Source organism: Vanessa atalanta, chromosome Z, assembly GCF_905147765.1.
Source record: "Vanessa atalanta chromosome Z, ilVanAtal1.2, whole genome shotgun sequence".
Lineage (NCBI taxonomy): Eukaryota > Metazoa > Arthropoda > Insecta > Lepidoptera > Nymphalidae > Vanessa > Vanessa atalanta.
This window is the reverse complement of record NC_061902.1, coordinates 8,868,446-8,887,739: the sequence shown is the minus strand read 5'-3', so window position 1 is coordinate 8,887,739 and position 19,294 is coordinate 8,868,446. Positions and strand designations below refer to the sequence as shown.

Genomic DNA, 19,294 nt, shown 5'->3' with positions numbered 1-19,294 from the left:
TAAAACTGTTTCCAGTTATACCAGAACATGTATACAAATCTTGCATTGACTTATAATTCTTGTATTTAGCTTAAGCCCGATAGCAATAGTATATAACTTAGTAAAATTTTGAAAGGATCTGGATAAAAATAGAGTGTTATCTTGTCTATGAATAAGGAATTGGAATCACTAACATGGATTTGTTTTTTTTTTAAATAAATGAGAAACAATTATAAACGTCAAACTTCAATTCTGACAATAGGAATCTTATAGTTCTAAATGTACCAACGTACGCTAAATACACAATTAAAATAATAGTTTATACACATCGATGTAGAGACAATAAATTATAAATATGTCCTTCGAAAAACCTGCAGTTGTAATTGATAATGGTAGTTATTGTATTAAAGCTGGCTTTGCATGCGACAATCATCCCGTTGCCATTTTTCGAACATTAATTGGAAGACCAAACTACTTACATGGAAGTTACGGACGCCAATATTACGATGTGGCCGTCGGAGATGAGGCAATAGCAAGAGTTGAAGATTTGGAGCTAAGTCATCCGGTGGTAAATGGTAGGATAGTGCACTGGGATAATATGGAAAGAATTTGGCACCATACTTTCTATAGAGAGTTGAAAGTCGCACCAGAAGATCGTGCCGTTATCTTGGCTTGCGGACTAACTGCAACTATAGAGGAAAAGTATGATAGAGTAGAATTAAATTAAAAGTTTGATTAATAAATATATGTACTAAATAATTATTTGTATTTCAAAACATTTCAGAATTAAATGCTGTGAAGTGTTTTTTGAAACACTTAATAATCCAGCCGTGTGCATTCAGTCACAGAGCGTGCTAGCGATGTATGGTTCTGGAACTACTACTGGTATATGCGTGGATATTGGGTACGATACTACGGATATAATACCCGTATATGAAGGGGGAATGACAAAGTATGCTCATATGAGTACAAATCTAGCAGGTTCACAAATATCAGACTATTTAAAGAAGTGCTTGGCTGATCGCAATCTTCTACAAGAAATCAAATCACCACACGATATTGAAGATATAAAAAGAAGTACCTTGTACATTACACCAAATTGCGCCATGTCGAGAAAAGACTATATACAGAATTATAAATTGTCTAGTGGTGATGTCATAGAGGTAAGTAATGAAGCATTTATGGCAGCAGAATTGATATTCCAACCAGATTTGGTTAAAGGAGAGAAAACTAATATTATACCATTGCACGAGGCTATAGTTACTGCTTCATTAAAATGTGATCCGGAACTAAGAACGGAAATGTATGATGCTATTGTACCGTGTGGAGGAATGGCGACAATACCTGGATTTAATGATAGATTACAAGTTGAATTAGAACGTTGTATTACTAGTCCTTTTACAATACTTTCTTCACCTGAGCCATATGCTGTGTCTTGGTTGGGTGGAGCTACGTTTGCAGGACTTCCTGACACTGAAAAAATTTGGGTGAAAAAAAAACAATTTGAAGATCACGGTGAAAGAATTGTGAGAAATAGGTTTTTGTAACCGTATTTTTTTTTTAATTATTCACGTGATATTGTTAATTTATTCTTGGCACTTTTCTCAAAATATATGTAAGTTTAATAAAAAAATATAAAAGCCATTGAATTAATAAGAAATATTTTAAGTTGTTATCAATAAATTAAAGTATATTACTTAAGAAAAAAGTTGGTGGACGGTGATTCAGTTTATGTACAATAAAACTTATCAAATTTCGATAGTTTATAATCTACCGAGAAATAATACGTTAAATTGTTAGCAGTGTGTTAAGGTACACAATCTATCGAAAGTTTTCAATATGTCAAGATGATTGACACATACTTACACTATTTACAATCTTTTTCCGATATCTTTGACTTTTTACTACAAGAGGAATATATCTCAGAAATAAATTTAACATGGAAATATGATTGTACATTTTTCGAATTTTATGCTTTTCCAATTGAGATCAAGTCTCTTTTAAACGAATATGCTATTTATAAATATCCTAGAAAATATTAGGTACTAGTGTCAGCTATTCGCCATTAAAATAAATAACAACTAACATTTTATATTTTTAAAAAATACAACATTCTTATAACATACAGGCTATTTATACGAAGTTTTCGTGTATCAATTATAATTTTGGCAACATTTGCTTGGAAAGCGCCACGACCGACAAATTTCTTTCCGTCTACGCTGACATAATAAACTATATGATATGTGAAAACAAATGCAACCTAGCTCGGCTTTCATGCTATGAAAGTGCCATATGAATAAGATTAGCAGTTTCTTCGTGGATCCCGGAAAAGAAGAAACAAAAAGACATTTTTTTATGATACTATCATCAATCTCCCGCCTTTGCTTAGAGGTTGGCGCAGTGAATATAATATCAATAAATATAATTTTGCACTTTTTTCAGACAGCTTGCCGTATCTACGTGGTTTGGTTTACACCACTTTACAGGTTGTTGAGGTCCTGTGTTGCTAATATCTATGGATACTCTGACGTGGGGGTGGTATACAATGTATTACATTTGGGTTTTAACCTCCAGCAGACGCCAACCTTCTCGTGTAATGCTTTTGTTGAATTGATGAAATGAGCATTGTGAATAGGTTTTTTATTTGTTTTTTTTCTTTTATCGTTGAAAATCTGTGAAAATTAGATTAAATTACTTCAAGATCATTAAATGTGAAATTGTTAGTGAAGGCAAAACGAATCAAAGACAAAACAATTTTTTAACGTATAAATAGAATAATTTTTCGGTGGTTATTAAACAAAATATTTTTGCATAGTAAGTCTGGCCAATGTGTCCATATTTTTTTACTGTTCGAACTGTAAGACTTGTTTTAGTCTATTCTCAAAATTGACCTGCCAAGCTCATAAAAATTACCCATTGATCGAAGTAAAGAATTTAAAGGGATAACAATTCCATAAAATAAATGAATAATTTTTCCAATTTTTCTTATTAGTCTGCGTCAGGCTACATATTCATTTTATGAAACCCCTCTGTGAAACTCGTCTTTTAAAATATTGTTGATGTCCTATAATTACGAGACAGATATCTCTATCAACATAATTACTGATGAAATAAATTATCACATTTACAGTATTTTTTGTTTACTCTGCTTCAATATTAGCAAATAATATTTATACGTTTATATTACGTTCACGTGTGCCGAGACAAAATATTCTACCAATGTCAAATATAATGGAGAAAAAATGAAAGAGTCTGATCGCTGGCCATTCCGGACATTTCCGATTACCTCATTTTTGAGCTTTCTGGAATAGTCGTGAGTTATTTTGCACGTACGGATTGTAGACCTGACCTACAATTCAATGGATACACCTAGAGCCTATTCCTAACATTGTCAGACCTTAAAATTCATTTTAGTACGATGTAATATAATATTATATAATAAGTATATATTTTTTATTGGGAAACGACTGTATCATGTAGTAAATATCTTCACCGACACGACACGGCTACATGTATTAACTATTTTTTCCATGTTTCCTGTATCCTAGGCGGACTTGCAAATGGGCTACATGATGGTAGGTGGTCAGCACCCTCCATTAGTTATGTGAGAAATATTAACCATTCCTTATATCGACAAAGCGCCATTTGTGTCTGAAGATACAATAGTTTACTAAGCAATCAAGCCGGAGCACAATAATATGTTCATCCTATATGTAACTAAAGGTTGAGGGTGGGTGTGAACTACCTAGAAAAGCTTGCCCATAGCCCCATCACCAACGGAAAGGACTAATTAAGTCTCTTGTGGATTCTTCTAAATTTAAAACAATAGTATGACGAGACAATTAAAAGGTTATTTTATGTTTTTTTTTATTATATGTTTAGCATTTTTGAGTTGTCATTTAAAAAATAAATTAGCATGCATAAGAAAAAACTGGTAAAACGCGAACTGCGGGAACGTTTACTCGCCAGACCGTAAATTTGGGGGGCACTGGGCTAACACTATTTAGGGGCCCACCTAAGACATATCTGAACTTAAACTTGAATTAAATTAATTGAATGGGTTTGATTAATTGCAGGACTCGCAGGGCTGCAAACCATACGATCTGTTTAATTTAATAAATTAATGGATTCTTTCGCACTATCGTCTATTTTTGACTTTGACTTGACTTAGCAGAGGCCCCCTTGAATCCACGGGGGCCTGGGCTGCAGCCCAAATGCCATATTTTAGATCCGGCCCTGACTGTTCCTATCTAATGCCCATGCGTTGCAATCTCTATTTAGATATGTTTGTAAAATATAATTCCATACGACAATATTTTTAGTTCTCAAATGTATAGCAATTGTCTTGGCAATCAGTTGAACGGTCTAGAAGTTGGTGCACTGCAGTGCCATCTAGTTGCGGAATATAACAAAACGGATAGTGTAATAAAGTTATACATGAAATCATGTTAGCCGTTCGAACCGTGTCAAAGTCTTAATATGAAACAGTTAGATTATTATTATAAATGTAGTGTAGATGATTGGCAGTGGATACTATTGGCAGCTAGCTGATTGTTATAAAAACCGAAAACCGTAGCCTAGAGAGTATTGTATCGTATATGTAACACGTGAATTAATCCATTGTAAATCGGGTTGGGCTTTTATGAATCAATTGACTGAACAGAATAATCACGAACAATTTACAAAACAACACATTTAAAAAATTGAATTCATGTATATAAAAAGTTTTACAATTGCTCAATGTTCGGTATAAAGCTGAGTATGAGATGAATTATGTATTATATAAACTAGTTGTCAGCTGCGACTTTGCTCGCGTTTTAGGTGTTGGTTGTTAAGTATTAGGTAAGGAAGTAGCCTATGACCATCCTTGGGGTTCAAGCTTACTTCATAACAAATCTCATCAGTATATAATACGGTCAGGTGATTGGCATTTAAAGAGCAACAGACAGAAAGACAGAAAGCATTACGCATTTACGCATTTATAATATTAGTATAGACGAAGCGCTTGAAAAATTTATGACTCTTGCTCATTTAAAAACCCGCTATACTCAGTTAAAATTACCGAGTTCAACCCACTGCACCATCTTGGCTTTATTGTTGATAAATTTTAAAAGCAAAACTTACTAAACCCAGACGAGTAGATGTGTCCAAACTGTACTTCTATTGTCTGATCTCATCCTTAGCTGCAATCGAGACCCACTTAGTTTTTCTTGCTGGGAGCCAATTGAAAAATAAAATTTAAAGCAGAAAAATGTTTAAAATCTGATGTTATATTTTTATTAAATATAAAAAAATAAGTTTACCTTGTTGGCTCCACTTGATGCTGTCATCATTTATATTACAATGTTATTAAGTATATATTTAAACTCAGGTTTTCGTACATTTTTTTAAATATTTACTTCACATTTTCTTCAATAACCTCGGGAAAATTATAAATACAATAAAAAGATAATTAGCTAAAGAATTAACTGCTTTGAAGCGTGGACAAACATATATGTTAATTAATTTTTATTTATATAAATTAAGTGATTTAAATAACATATATTACGTTTAAGTTATTTATATTAAGAAAATCATTATGTCTTTATTTTTATTATCCAACTGTACTCTAAATAAAAGGAACTAACGGCGATGCACTTAAACGAATTTTAGTTTGGCGGCGATCTCAATTCAATTCTTTACAGGAAATCGACTTATGTTGTATAACCAGGCATATTCAATAAAGCTCTGCTTGAAACGAAACCACTTCTAAGCCCCGATTAATCTTTTAAAAGAGTAAATGCATTTAGAATGGTTTTTCTTACGCTCAAGTTTCAACAATTCTATTAGTATAAAATATTTAAAGGTACAGTATTTAACAATTTATTTAATTTTATCGAATGAAAAAATAATATTTAGTCGAATGGTTTTCCTCGAAAATATTCGGTCTTAATAGCTTATTCAGTCCGGTCGTATTTCGTTTTTGTTTAAGTAATATCCTAGAAAGGAAAACAATATAAACTGCTTTAGTAGTACCATGAAAGCGTTGTGTCGTAAGAAAGGTTTCTATTGCTTATGATGTCACAAAGACAACAAAAGAAATGTTTCTGTAAGACGGTAACATCGCTCCCTAGGAGGGTGGTTGAATGGGAGGTTAAAATTGCGTCGCACGGGAAATTACGTAGCGTCGACCTTTATAATATAAAATAAAGGATATAAATGTAACTTAGCAGATTTTCATACAATACAATAAGATATAAATTATCAAACACATATAGTACATACCGCGTCCATGAGTTTGTACACAGAACAAAACACAAACAAAGTCCAATTTTTTTACGTGTCTGTTTATTTGTTTATTATTTTTGTTTAATAGTTATAACTATATAATCGAACTAATGATTTTTGCTCGATTTTTGGTATTCTGAGAAACGAGAATATTGCCATTCTATGAAATAGGATGGTAAATGGTACCCCTGGTATTTTTAAAAGTGATATGTTTTTATTAATATTTGTAACTAACACTAATAGCATATAATAATATTTAATGGGATTTTTGCATTAGTCATGACGTCATCAACATGACATCGGATTGTGAATGTTTTCTTTGTGGTATTTTAAAAGTTTGGGTGTATTACTTGATATCTGCTGTTTGCGTACCCGATTAGTTCCCACTTTATTTTAGACTTTGGATCTACGCATTATGTTTTCGCTCGGATGTTGGATCATCGATTTCGCCATATATTGATGATATATTGCACATACTGAAAATAAATAAAATGTTCAAATAGAATAGTAGTAGTACCTACTCTTTGTAGTAGTTCCAGTTTTCATTTAGTTTGCATATATCATCGCATCTTGCTGTCCCCGGAGGACTGGGGACAGTTGTAAACACCATATATTTCAGACCAAACACAAAGCTTTGTAATCCTCTTCTAAAGATTATAATTATCTAAAATTTAGTACTTTTGTTACAAGAATGCTTCTAACAGTACATTAAAATTAATTTACAAGTCTGATAGATATCTAGTGAACGCAACGAGACCCTTATATATTTATACTTTAATTATATGACCCTTTAAGCTATAATATAAAGGATCATTAAAATCGGTCCAATAGTGTAGGGGTAGATTTAAAAAATATATATAACTAGCTGTGCCCGCGACTTTGTGCGCGTTTAATTTATTAAAAAAGCGTGACTTTATTATTATTTTAGATATAATTCTAAAATATATAAATTATATATAATTCTAAATAAAAGTAGCCTAAGTTACTCCTTATTACATCGGTCAAAATCGGTCCAGCCGTTCTAGAGATTAGCCAGAACAAACAGACAGACAGACAGACAGACAAAAATTGTAAAAAAAATATTTAGGTGTACCGTGTATACGTATATACATATACATTTAGTAAAACGCGATTATTTTAATATTACAAACAGTTTTGTGTTTTTAATTAATGAAAAAATGCGGTTGAATGTGATAAACACAAAAGATATATGTAATGTCAAAATTATATAAATTAGAAGATTTGTTCTTTTTTCACCCTGAATTTATAATATGAAAGTGCTGTATCTACTGGCTTAGTCATAGCGTGATTCTGAAAACAAAAAAAAACAAATATCCATTTCATATTAACTGTTGTAATCTACTTAAACAACATTTTAAAATGACTGACTTAGAGTTTGTATGGAAATTTGTCATTTCTGATAGGACTATGGTAATCGGTAGGCTTTTTTTAATGAGTTAGTAGAGTTTATGTACTATACTACGATCCCGTGATCTCTCCGAAGAGACGAAATGGGTACCGCGGGTTTTTAACAGATATTCCAATGAGCTGAGGCGTACCAGGCGTTCTCGGCACCTGCGAGTCCCATACACAAGTTACTCCACCGCTTGGGCCTCATGTGGTGGCCGCATCGTTTTTCCAGCGAAAAACAACACAATATAGTGCCCTAAAAATCTATAATACTTTAGAAAATAATAGATTTCTGAATAACGTTTTCGGTTAGATATCTTACACGGCTGGTCTTATATCACATATATAAATGGAAAAAGACAAAACCAGATAATTACCCTATTAATAAATTATATTAATATATTATAATAAAATATTAATTAATGGTTTTAACTCTTTTCAAAAACGATAATCAACTCTCTGACACTGTTAATGTTGAATCGCCAGAAAATGCTCAATTATATTTTAGTGTTTATAGTCTAAAGTGGACGTTGAAATTGTATTAGTTAAAGGATTATTTGCTACCTAATTTGACATCGGATGTGTTCAGTTATGCTAAGTCGAAGTCAGATGCAGCTTCAGCTAGTAATTTGGTAATTAAGACGCTGAAACGGTGTAATTTAACTGAAGTCATTCCCTGCGGAGACATATATTCCCTGAGAACTAATTTGAAAACCTTTTACCATCAGACTACCAATTATTACGCTTACGTAACGTAATGTATTAATATATAAAATATTTATTAAGTAGCCCTTTCGACCAAAACTAGAACAAATTATAAAAAAAAAAACGTGTGGTCATTATGGGACATTGGGTAGATATTAAACTTTGAAAGTTACTGAAATAATCTACGATAGAGAATTAAATAAAACGAATAAATAAATATTTTGTAAAATAAACAAAAGGTTTCTTAAGTAAATTTGTTATATATTTTCTTATTAACTATTATAACAATATCACCCCCATCCCGGTTTTGTACGAGTGCAATTTATTAATAAAGTAAATAAAAAGTGTGTTTCTCAAGAATATATTAAGTGGGTATATTCATATTCGTCATGCTTACACGCACAAGCGATACCCGAAGAGACGGAGTTATAACTCGTTTTTAGTAGGTATTCAGGTGTAATCGGCGCCGGTGAGTCCTTCATGCTTTAACACAGGGAAACACATAAATGCGTTAGACATAAGACATAAGCAGCCCGTAAATGTCCCACTGCTGGGATAAAGGCCTCCTCTCCCTTTGAGGAGAAGGTTTGGAGCATATTCCACCACGCTGCTCCAATGCGGGTTGGCGGAATACACATGTGGCAGCGAAATAAAAAAGGTAATTTTATTTTATAAAATATGTCATAAAATTACTTTTTGTAAATTTAGCAACATAGTATACGCGCCACGCACACACGTGAAAGAATAGGTGTATTTCTGGTGCTGGTGTGTATCGTCGTTGGAACTGTTTTCCGTCACGGCGTACGAGTGGTTTTTACAACCACGGCGTGCTAATAGATGTTACAAAAAAGACTTAAATTGAATGAGTTCTAATCGCATGTGTATATTAAATTACATTTATTAACGAAACGCCATTCAATAATAGGCTAAGCACAGATAAGTTTTCAGACATAGCGGTGCTTAATTTGCCTTCTAGTTTAAACTTTTGATACACTAATCAAAATTGTTGAGGAGCGTTTTCGATTACACACGTATGCAATTTCCTGATAGTTATTAACCGTACGGAATGCGTAACAGTGATTGTGTGGTAATGTAAATTATTAAATAAATTAACAGCGGATTACGAAGTTAAATTGTATATAGATTTGTTACACAACAAATTTAATAGTTAAGCTGAGAAATTTACCTGGTTTGTTTAAAAGTATATAAAACAAAACTAATGTAAATTAACTTCGTAAATGACAAGGTTTAATCGTAATAAATACCTTATAAATATTTTTCAAAAGATAATTCTAAAATATTCGGTGTTTCTAAATTTATTCGAAAATTGTATCTCTCTGTGTGTGAGCTTGTGTATGTGTGTTTTTATATGAGTATATGTACCTGTATAATATTATTATATAAGTACTATTTAAGTAACTATATTTAGTTTAATCGATAGTAAATATAAATTTTCCTATTGTTTTTTTATATATAAGTAAACAGTTTCAGTTTTGTAAACAGCTTAAATAAATAGATCATGTTTGAAAAGTACTTATTTGGTTAGTGGGATTATATGGTCTAAGCGTTGTCACGTAGGAATGATAATAATTTACTTCCATCCTATGTACCGTTTACAAACTATTTGCACCATTATGAATCATTTACAAGCAGTAAAGACGAGAATGTTAAACATTTATCGAACAGAATATATTGGATTTTAGTTGTAATTAGTTTTTAATTTTAAAAGATTTATAACCTCTTTGAAATTATAGAATTCATTACTTCCGAAAAAATAAATAGATTAAAGTTTTTAATAAAGGCTTTTCCAAGACCGCCTGCCTGTGTTCTAACCAGTCATCAGATTATTCAAACAGCGATACTTAGTAACTTTCATGTTAAAGTTAGCTTCAGCTAATCCGTGATGACATTTTTTTGGTAACTTTAATAATTCTATTCTTCATCATTTAAATTAATTATACTACCTTAATTATAAATATTAAACATAGACAAAACATGTGATTTAATATTAATTAAAGAAAAAATATATGATGTTTGTATGAATAAAATATAGCGTAATTTAAAATAAAAAGCTTAATTTGTATTATAAATAGGAACTGACTAGCAAATGGGCGACTTGCTGGTAAGGTTTACTTGGTGGTAGGGCTTTGTACAAGTTCGTCTGGGTAGGTACCACGTACTCAGCATACATTCTACTGTTGTGTTCCAGTTTAAAGAGTGAGTGAGTTAGTGTTACTACAGGCACAAAGGACATCTTAGTTCCCAAGGTCGGTGGCGTATTGGCGATGTAAGAACGAGGCTAATATTTCTTACAGCGCCATTGTCTATGGGCAGTGGTGACCACTTACCAAGTGGCCCATTTGCACGTCCGTCTACCTATATCATAAAAATAGACATCACCAATGAAAGAAGTATAAATCACCCCTTATATTGCCAATGCGCCAATCATATAACGTAATTACACTGACTCACTCACCCCTTCAACCTAGAAATTAGTTATAAGTGTGTGGTATCCGATCCAGACGGACATCACGTCGTCTCTAACACAAAAATAATAAGCTATTTAAACAAAAATGTACTGGTATTTAGAACCCAATCTACTATTTTCAAATACAAAAGATATCACATTCATCATGTCGAGAATGTCAGCCAGTATATTCGCTAGATTTAATTAAACTCCATGGTTTATTATTTGATATTGCAATTGATCTTAACGACAGCGTCAGCCCGCATTGATTACAGTTTTGTTCTTGAAATTGTAATATTGAATTCATTAAATTATAAATGTACTAAATTTATTTCCTTTTTTTATTTTTAATTTTTAATTTATCGCTTGTGAAGGAAAACTTTAAAAGGAAACTCGACATACTCCACGTATCATTTTTCGTCCCTTAACCTGGTCTAATAAGTTATCCAAACCCAGTCCATTAGCTTTCCTTTAAAGACTTTTAGCAGGCCTTTTTTAGAGCCAGTTTGCTTTTGTTTTACTGAGGAGTGAAAACCTTTCTCTTTTCCCCTTAAAAAGAAGTTGTGAAGCTGATTCTATAAAGGTGTTCCAATACGTTTAGTGTATTTTTTTTTTAAATATGAACGGGACAAAATGTGTTTAGTACCAGTACGAATTAAATAGTCCAAGGAGCGATCTTATACTATTTTTTTTTTACGGAAAATTGTTTTTTAAGGAAAATTGTCGTTAGTTTGTTTCAATAGTAACGATTAAAAAGTTTGGATTTTTTTTAAAATAAATTATATGGTACTTATACATGATATTTGATATAAAAAATGTTTTAACACATCATAATTTTAATTTATGGTGTTGGAAATATTTATAGAGTGGTAAACAAAGACATAACAATAAAGGGTTGTGTGACATGATGTACATATGCTCATATGTATACATTTTATTTCCTTGTATTATTTACAGGTCGAGAAAATTTTGTTAATGTTTATTAAATTAATAAAACGTATGTCTTTTTAAATAATTTCCATGCGGTTTGATTAACTTTTTACTTTGAGTAATGATACTGATACTGGATTCGATATTGTTAACTTAAGAAGAAAGTTAACAACACTGTATCAACAACCAAAATTATGTTAATTGCTACCTTTAATCTTTACCAGAATTTCGTTATGCATAGAGTTGTTGTTGATCAAAGTTCCAAAGATTATTTAAGTTTGTTCGAATTACTGCCACAGCCCAATCTCAAAACAAATTAAACGCACAAAAAAAAAAAAATACAGAAAAGTGTGCGCAAATATGTTTGCGTGTACTTTTTTCCAAAAACAAAATTTGACTAACGTCAATAGACAACTCTGTAAGTTGCCGATTCGATTTTAGATACGTAGGCAAATATATAGATTCAAACAGGCAGATATATAAAACGGTATATACTCTTATATATAAAAAGAGATATATATATATATATATATATAAATAAATAAGAGTATAAAATACTTGTAAAAATTTTTTTTTTAAATATTTTTAACTAATATAGTACGAAATTACGTTAATACGTATTAACAAACCAACATTCCTTATCTTACTATATAATAAAAGAACCAGCTATGTTGTGACAATAGTTAAAGCCATAACGAATCGGCCTTATTACACCAATCACAAACTTGGGAAATGCCGCAAACTAAGGTAATTCAAGTTACTATGGCTGATAAAACGACCCAACTATTCTCCATACAGAGTGTGAATAGCGGGCTGTAGTATATTGTATCTATGTCAACGCAATCTCAACATTAAGCCCATTGTTAGAATCCAATGTTTTTTCTCGTATTAAATTATATAACTTTTAATAAACCATTTGCATAAATTAAAACATTTCACAATAATAATAAATATAATGTAATGTATATTAATGCCTACATTAAGATATTATTAAATATGAAAATATATACTTATAAAAATATGTCCCTGTTCTTAAGCATGGCCCGTTATGTTGAGTACGGTATTTTCTTAAATGTTGATCCAAGGTCACGGTAACTCCTTATCGAGCTTCATTAGAACTGACTTGTAAATCGCTATTATATGCTTTGTTCCAGGAAGAACAATCAGGAAACCTTTTTGATTTGATTAAAGCATCTTGGAAAATTGCAAAGGAAATGAAAGAAGAAAATTACTTAACAGTTTCTCTTGTAAGCTTAAGTTAATGCAATTTTTCTTCGAGGTGATTTATAATACATAATACTTTAAGATAACACTATTTATACTATTTGAAAATATCCTATAATAATATTTTAACTTAGAAAGCAGTATTGATTAAGATCTCAAAATTTTTGTGTCAAGAATTTCGCCGCGAAGTCAGCAACTTCGCTCGTCCATTGAAATGACAATTTTGGACTGAAGCCAATACTCAGAGCTATAGCTTTCTTTTAGATTTTTAATTTTCAATTTCTTTTGATATTCTTTTTAAAATTTGACATTTGTCTTTGTTATATACACGCCAGAAGAAAACAAAAGAGTCAATAATATACTTTAATAAAATCCAAAAAAACCTTCGTGTCTTATGTCAAATTACTTTTTTGTCCCATTTGCTATCGAGACACTTGGCCTTTGGAGTAGTGGTGCAAAAAGCTTCATCAAAAGTATAACACCTCGCCTTATTGTCTCCACTGGCTACAGGAGGGCTGGTTCGTTTTTAGCCCAGAAGATCGGAATTGCGATTCAACGGGGAAATGCTACTAGCATTCTTGCCACCATTCCACGCGGTCAAGACTTATACAATAACTATTATTAATTCATATCTGTATATATTTAAGCACTTAATGTTATTAATTCTTATGTGTATAAATTAATTTATTTGTTTTAACAATAAATAAATTTAAATCTCACATTAAATCACGTTATATTCATAATAATTATTCAACACATCAGAAAAAAGTGCTATTTGCAATGAGGTCTTAAATTGGTTTAGGTAAAATTAAAAATAGCTCTACAAATAACGACCAAGTGGAATGATGACAGGAACACCAGCAGCATTTCAATTTATTGCAAAATTCATTTCAACTTTCAATCAATTTGAATGTGTTTGATATTGTTATTATAATAGTATCATTAATATATATATTAATTCTTTTAATAAAAATAATACAGTTAATACTAGCGGTCGACGCATCAAACGGCCACTTTAGTGCACAGAGAATGCGTACAGATAAAGTGGAAACAGACTTTGTACGTGTGCTTTACAAATTAAAGTACATTTTCATCTTGTCGAGTAAATATTGTATATCCTACTACAAATATGCTTTATTGTACGAGAAAAATAAAGTAGACAGATGAATGTTGTAAAAGTATATATTAACGGCACGTTTGTATGTAATTGGTAAATGTTTACCTTTGCCCATAGACATTGGTGTATGAAATATTAAGTACTGCTCATATCACACTAACGCGCCACCACCCTTGTTACCTAAGGTGTAACTGCTAAAACAATAGATAGACCCTTGTTTTTGCAGTTACATTGGCTCACTCACCCTCCAAACCGGAACGCAACAATACTAAATATTGCTATACCTGATGAGTGGGTCGTACCTATCCAGACGGGCCTGCACAAAACTAACAAGTAAAGGATAATTTGTCTCCTATCTACGCACTAAGGAAGGGCTTATCAGGATTAAATTTATATTTATACTTTAATGAATTCGAAGATACAATAATTTCAAGAAATTTGCGAAACATTTATTTATATCATTCTTTCATAATCGATTTGACATCGAAAAGAAGAAGGCGCAGTCAAAAATAAACTAATCACACCTTAAACACCATTGTTTGGTAGAGCTGAAAGTTATTATTTTAATGTATATCAATAGCCATAGCAAAATAAAGATTTTTTTTCTCTATAAGATATTTGTTTGATAAATATTGCCTGTGAAACTATCGAAGTGACAAGGAATGCCGAAGAATTGAGGTGATTGTGAACTTGACCACTGCCCAAAAGAAATTATTAATTGATATTCAAAATTTATGAAACATCTTATTACTTATTCAGATAAATTCGATTTAAATAAAGTTATCTTGTAGCTTTAGAACTGTAAAACGCGTCCAATCGATTTTAAAATATAAATGATTTGTGTTTTTTTTTTAGATACTTATAAGTAAACAACAATAACGTGTAAAATATTCCTCCAATGCTTTTGTTTATTACGGATATTTATGGTTAAAGAATAATGTCGCTTGACTGTCAAATGCATAGATAATATCCGGTGAAGACTGCAGCTGGCAGCCAATGTCCGGCGCAGGAATAAATGCCTGACACTGAACTATTTTCGAGAACATTTACCTTCGATTGACCAGCTTAACATTTACTTGTATGTGTGCAGTATAAATTTGTTATATAATAGTATAGTATATTTGGCATTCATTTATGACGTAAAATATACAATATTTCGACTTTAAAACTATTGGATGGGCAACGCTAAATCGAAAATTATGATAGGATATTTTTTGTTGCTTCATTTACGCCCTATAATTTAGGTTCTATACATTATTAACCTACATACCTATGATGGTTATTGAGATATCGTTCCTTTCCTTTCCTTTTATTACTGGACTAAATGTATTTTGAAAAAAAATAATATAATGCTTCAACGGAATGTAGACTATTCAAGCATATATATAAAAGGATTGCATATGCCCTTTTGTTATGTTTTAATATATCGTGTGTGTTGGGAGTTTAAAAAAATATTAATAGGAAATAGAACTTCATATCCTACAATATTGTCAAATGAATGTAAGGGTATAAAAATTATCATATAGTTTACGTTTGTTTGATATAACTTAACAAATTCTAACGTCATAATGTATCTGAAATATATAAGACTAACTGTGTTATGGTGCTTATTTTGTAATTGGTGGTATTACCAGCTTGGGTAGACGTACTCAACACCTAATCTACCGCCAAACAGCAATACTTAGCACAATTGCGTCACGGTTTAAAGGTGAATGTGCTAGTGAAACTGCATATACAAGAGATAAACATGTTAGTTTACTAGGTTGGTTGGTGACGATGTAAGGATTGGTTAATACTTCTTACAATGCTAATTTCTATTGGAGTCTCTGTACTTATATGTTTGAAATAATAATAGGTATCGAAACTATCTATGAGAACATAAAATAAATAAGGATTTAATATCTAAATATACGTAGGTACGTTCCACAAAATCCTAACTTCCTCTCTGCTAGTTGGTTGTTAAGAAATAGTTTACTTAAAACCTTCTCGTCCATTAAATATTCCGTTTTTTAATGACATCTTGTAAATATCAATATATATTTGTAACCTTGTAATAGTTTATTTAGTATATTATGAACTTACTCAATATTATAGTATATTTAGTAAGTACATAAAACTCAAAAGGAATAAACCAAACTTGCTAATTAGTTGAACAAGAACTGTAGTTTCTAGTTTCAAGATAGATAATAGCTTGAAACACCATTTAATATTTATGTACGTATTAAACTACATTGTCCCAAGAGATCCTTGGGTCGGTAAGCTCATTGTTCCCGTATCAACGGATAATAGGCGACCAAAGATTGTGATATATTGAGATATATTTTTTATTTATTTAACGTCACCAAATTAACAATTGTATTATATATCATGTAGTGATTGTTTCATTGCTGGTCCTGTTAAGAATCCTCAAAAGTGGAGACGGTTTAGAAATTTACAGCCACGCTGCTTCAATGCGATTTGGATGTATCAAATCGAATCGAATCAAAATATACTTCATTCAAGTAGGCTTTTACAAGCACTTTTGAATCATTTAACAAACTATATTAAGTGAAGATACTACCGGTTCGGAATGTAGATTCTACCGAGAAGAACCGGCAAGAAACTCAGCAGTTCTCTTTTTCAACATTTAAAAATACAGTCGAGTAAGAGTTGCCTGAAAGGTAACAAGTATCAAGTGTATAATCTTGTATCGAATATTATGCCTTCTTTACCAATGTATTTTTTACAAATGATTTGAATTTATGAAATATATGGCATATATAGTATAGTGTACATGGTAGATTTTCAGCCGACACATGCAGGTTTCCTCCTGCAGTTTCCCTTGATCTCGAAGCACGAGTAGTATTATAAACATAATTAAAGTACAGGATAACTCAGTAGGACTAGCTGCGTGTGCCTATAATTTATATGTTCTTGTCACTGGGATATCTGGGTAGTATGAACATTTTTCTAGATATATTTATTTTATTGGGAAGAAGGACTGGCAAATCTGACGATCATCATTGCCAATATATATTGGCGCTATACATATTAACAGCATATTGTGTATATGTTGTTTTTTACACCTTAAGGTATTTAATTTGTTAGATTTATAATGGGGAACTATTTTGGTGATTTTTTAAAGTATTGAATTTTTTCAAAATATTAAATAAATAATTTTCTTATCTTGGTATGTAAAAAGTGTATGTATCTTGTGTCCAGTGGCGTAGCTATCGTACGGCCAGGTGTTGCAGTGCACCAGGGCCCCGGAGCTCAGAGGGCCCTCTAACCTAAACTTTGAAAAGAGCGGGACAGCCAACTCGCCGGAAGCTAGAAAACCTCGACCCTGCTTACAATTTTTAAATTTTTTCTATCTTTAATTTTGAAGGGCAATATAAGTTAAAGAGGAGGTGGAAAGAGGGGGTGAGGGCCCTATTCTTTTCCTATGCACCGGCGCCCTTTGCCACCTAGCTACGCCATTGGATGCAGCGGGACATTTTGCTGAGGATGTTACTGATATCCTTGAAGCAGTGGATATTTACATATAATTTAATATCATTAAAAATGTTAACTAAATATTTTCACATAGTATAACACCAAACATGGATTTGAATCAGCGCAATGCACATCGCTATACGAATCACAACAAATTAATGAAGTTCCCGCTGTCCAGTTCACTCCAATTTACGTTGTTATTACGTGAAATGGATTCGTTTATCGTGTATATTCAAAGATGAAATGTAACAGTTGATCTGTGTATTTAATTATTTTAGTGTTTAAATTTTTTTATATTAAAATCTACAAGAGTTGGAATAACTTAGTATTAAATTTCCAAACACTCTATTGATACAATTTGCTCTACAGTTTTTTAAAAACATTAAAAATATCTTATATTTTAGTATCATCGTACTAATATTACATATAGAGAGGTAAGTTTTGTTTGGTTGTATACTTTTATCAGTTTCGCGTATCCGATTGACATGGAATTTCCATATTATTTTGGTTTCAATTTTCGGCTGTGCGATTTGGTAAGAATTCACTTCGTGTCTCAGTCGTGAAATGTTGACAACCGAGTTATTGATACGCCATTTGATACGTGAAGCCTTATTATTGTTATAGTCAATGTCGCGTATCATATTCTGATATTTCACGCACGTGTTCTACGGTGAGTTTCGAGTTTCTTCTTATAGAATAACTACAATCAAGATATTTTTAAAGTATTGTCACAAGGTAACTTTAGCATTATGAGTAACATTAATTTTAAACTATTTATTGATAAATATTGTCTTTTACAGTTTGCAATATTCAAATAAGTAGTCTAAGTGATATTAAAAGTTATTAAAATATCCGCGTGAAAAAATTATGTGTAGTGCGTTGTGTTTCAAAAACAGCGTGAAATTTAATTTTACCCGAACGAGTAAAAGGAGAGGAACGCGTAACTATTTTATTATAAAAAGATGATATTAGAAAGTATCATTCGAAAGGTGTGAAAATGATACACTAACGATACCGTTATGATTGTAGGGCTTTGTGCAAACCCGTCTGGGTATGTAACTACTACTAATAACGTATTCTTATGACAAACAGAAATATTTATTATTGTTGTGTTCTGGTTTGAATAACGCGTGAGCCAGTGTAACTAGCACTAAGGACATAACATCTTAGTTCCCAAGGCAAGGTAAGGACCGGTCAATGTTTCTTACGACTCGATTGTATATGGCAGGTGGTAATCACTTAAGACGTACCACGCCTCTTATGTGGCTTATTGAACCGTCCATCTATAGATACAATAAAAAAAAATACAGTCAGTAAATTCGTGCCCAAGTTTGCATTTAACATTTGTGAGAAACTTCGCTTTATATCTAATGGAAACAAAACTAGTTATATTTGTACAATAGGATTTAGGAGACTAATCTTAGTTCACCAGATGCCTGTTCGAAGCTAATAACATTGATGCAGATGAATATAATTGTACCGTAATTTGCTTACCGGGAAATGTTGGAAATGAAGAAGATATTTAAGTTTATTTATATGATTTCAAATGTTTTTTAATTATTATTAGCTGTAAAGGTCTGTTAATGCTAAAATATTTTTTTAAGAAAATTGGTACAATCTACATGCATTGTTTTTTTGTTACAGAAAAGTAAAATTTTCGAAAATCCTTTCTGGAAAAGAATTCCAAAATCTCTCTTAGCCAGCAGCATTTTACAAACAAA

The 19,294-nt window shown here is 31.6% G+C and overlaps 1 protein-coding gene across 1 annotated transcript; it reads left to right on the top strand.

Moving 5' to 3' along the window:
* The first annotated feature begins 334 nt into the window (after positions 1 to 334).
* LOC125076192 (actin-1-like) lies at positions 335 to 1,526 on the top strand. The gene is made up of 2 exons (XM_047688221.1): positions 335 to 681; positions 764 to 1,526. The coding sequence occupies exons 1-2, from the start codon at positions 335 to 337 to the stop codon at positions 1,524 to 1,526; spliced, it is 1,110 nt and encodes a 369-aa protein (XP_047544177.1).
* The last annotated feature ends 17,768 nt before the right edge of the window (positions 1,527 to 19,294 follow it).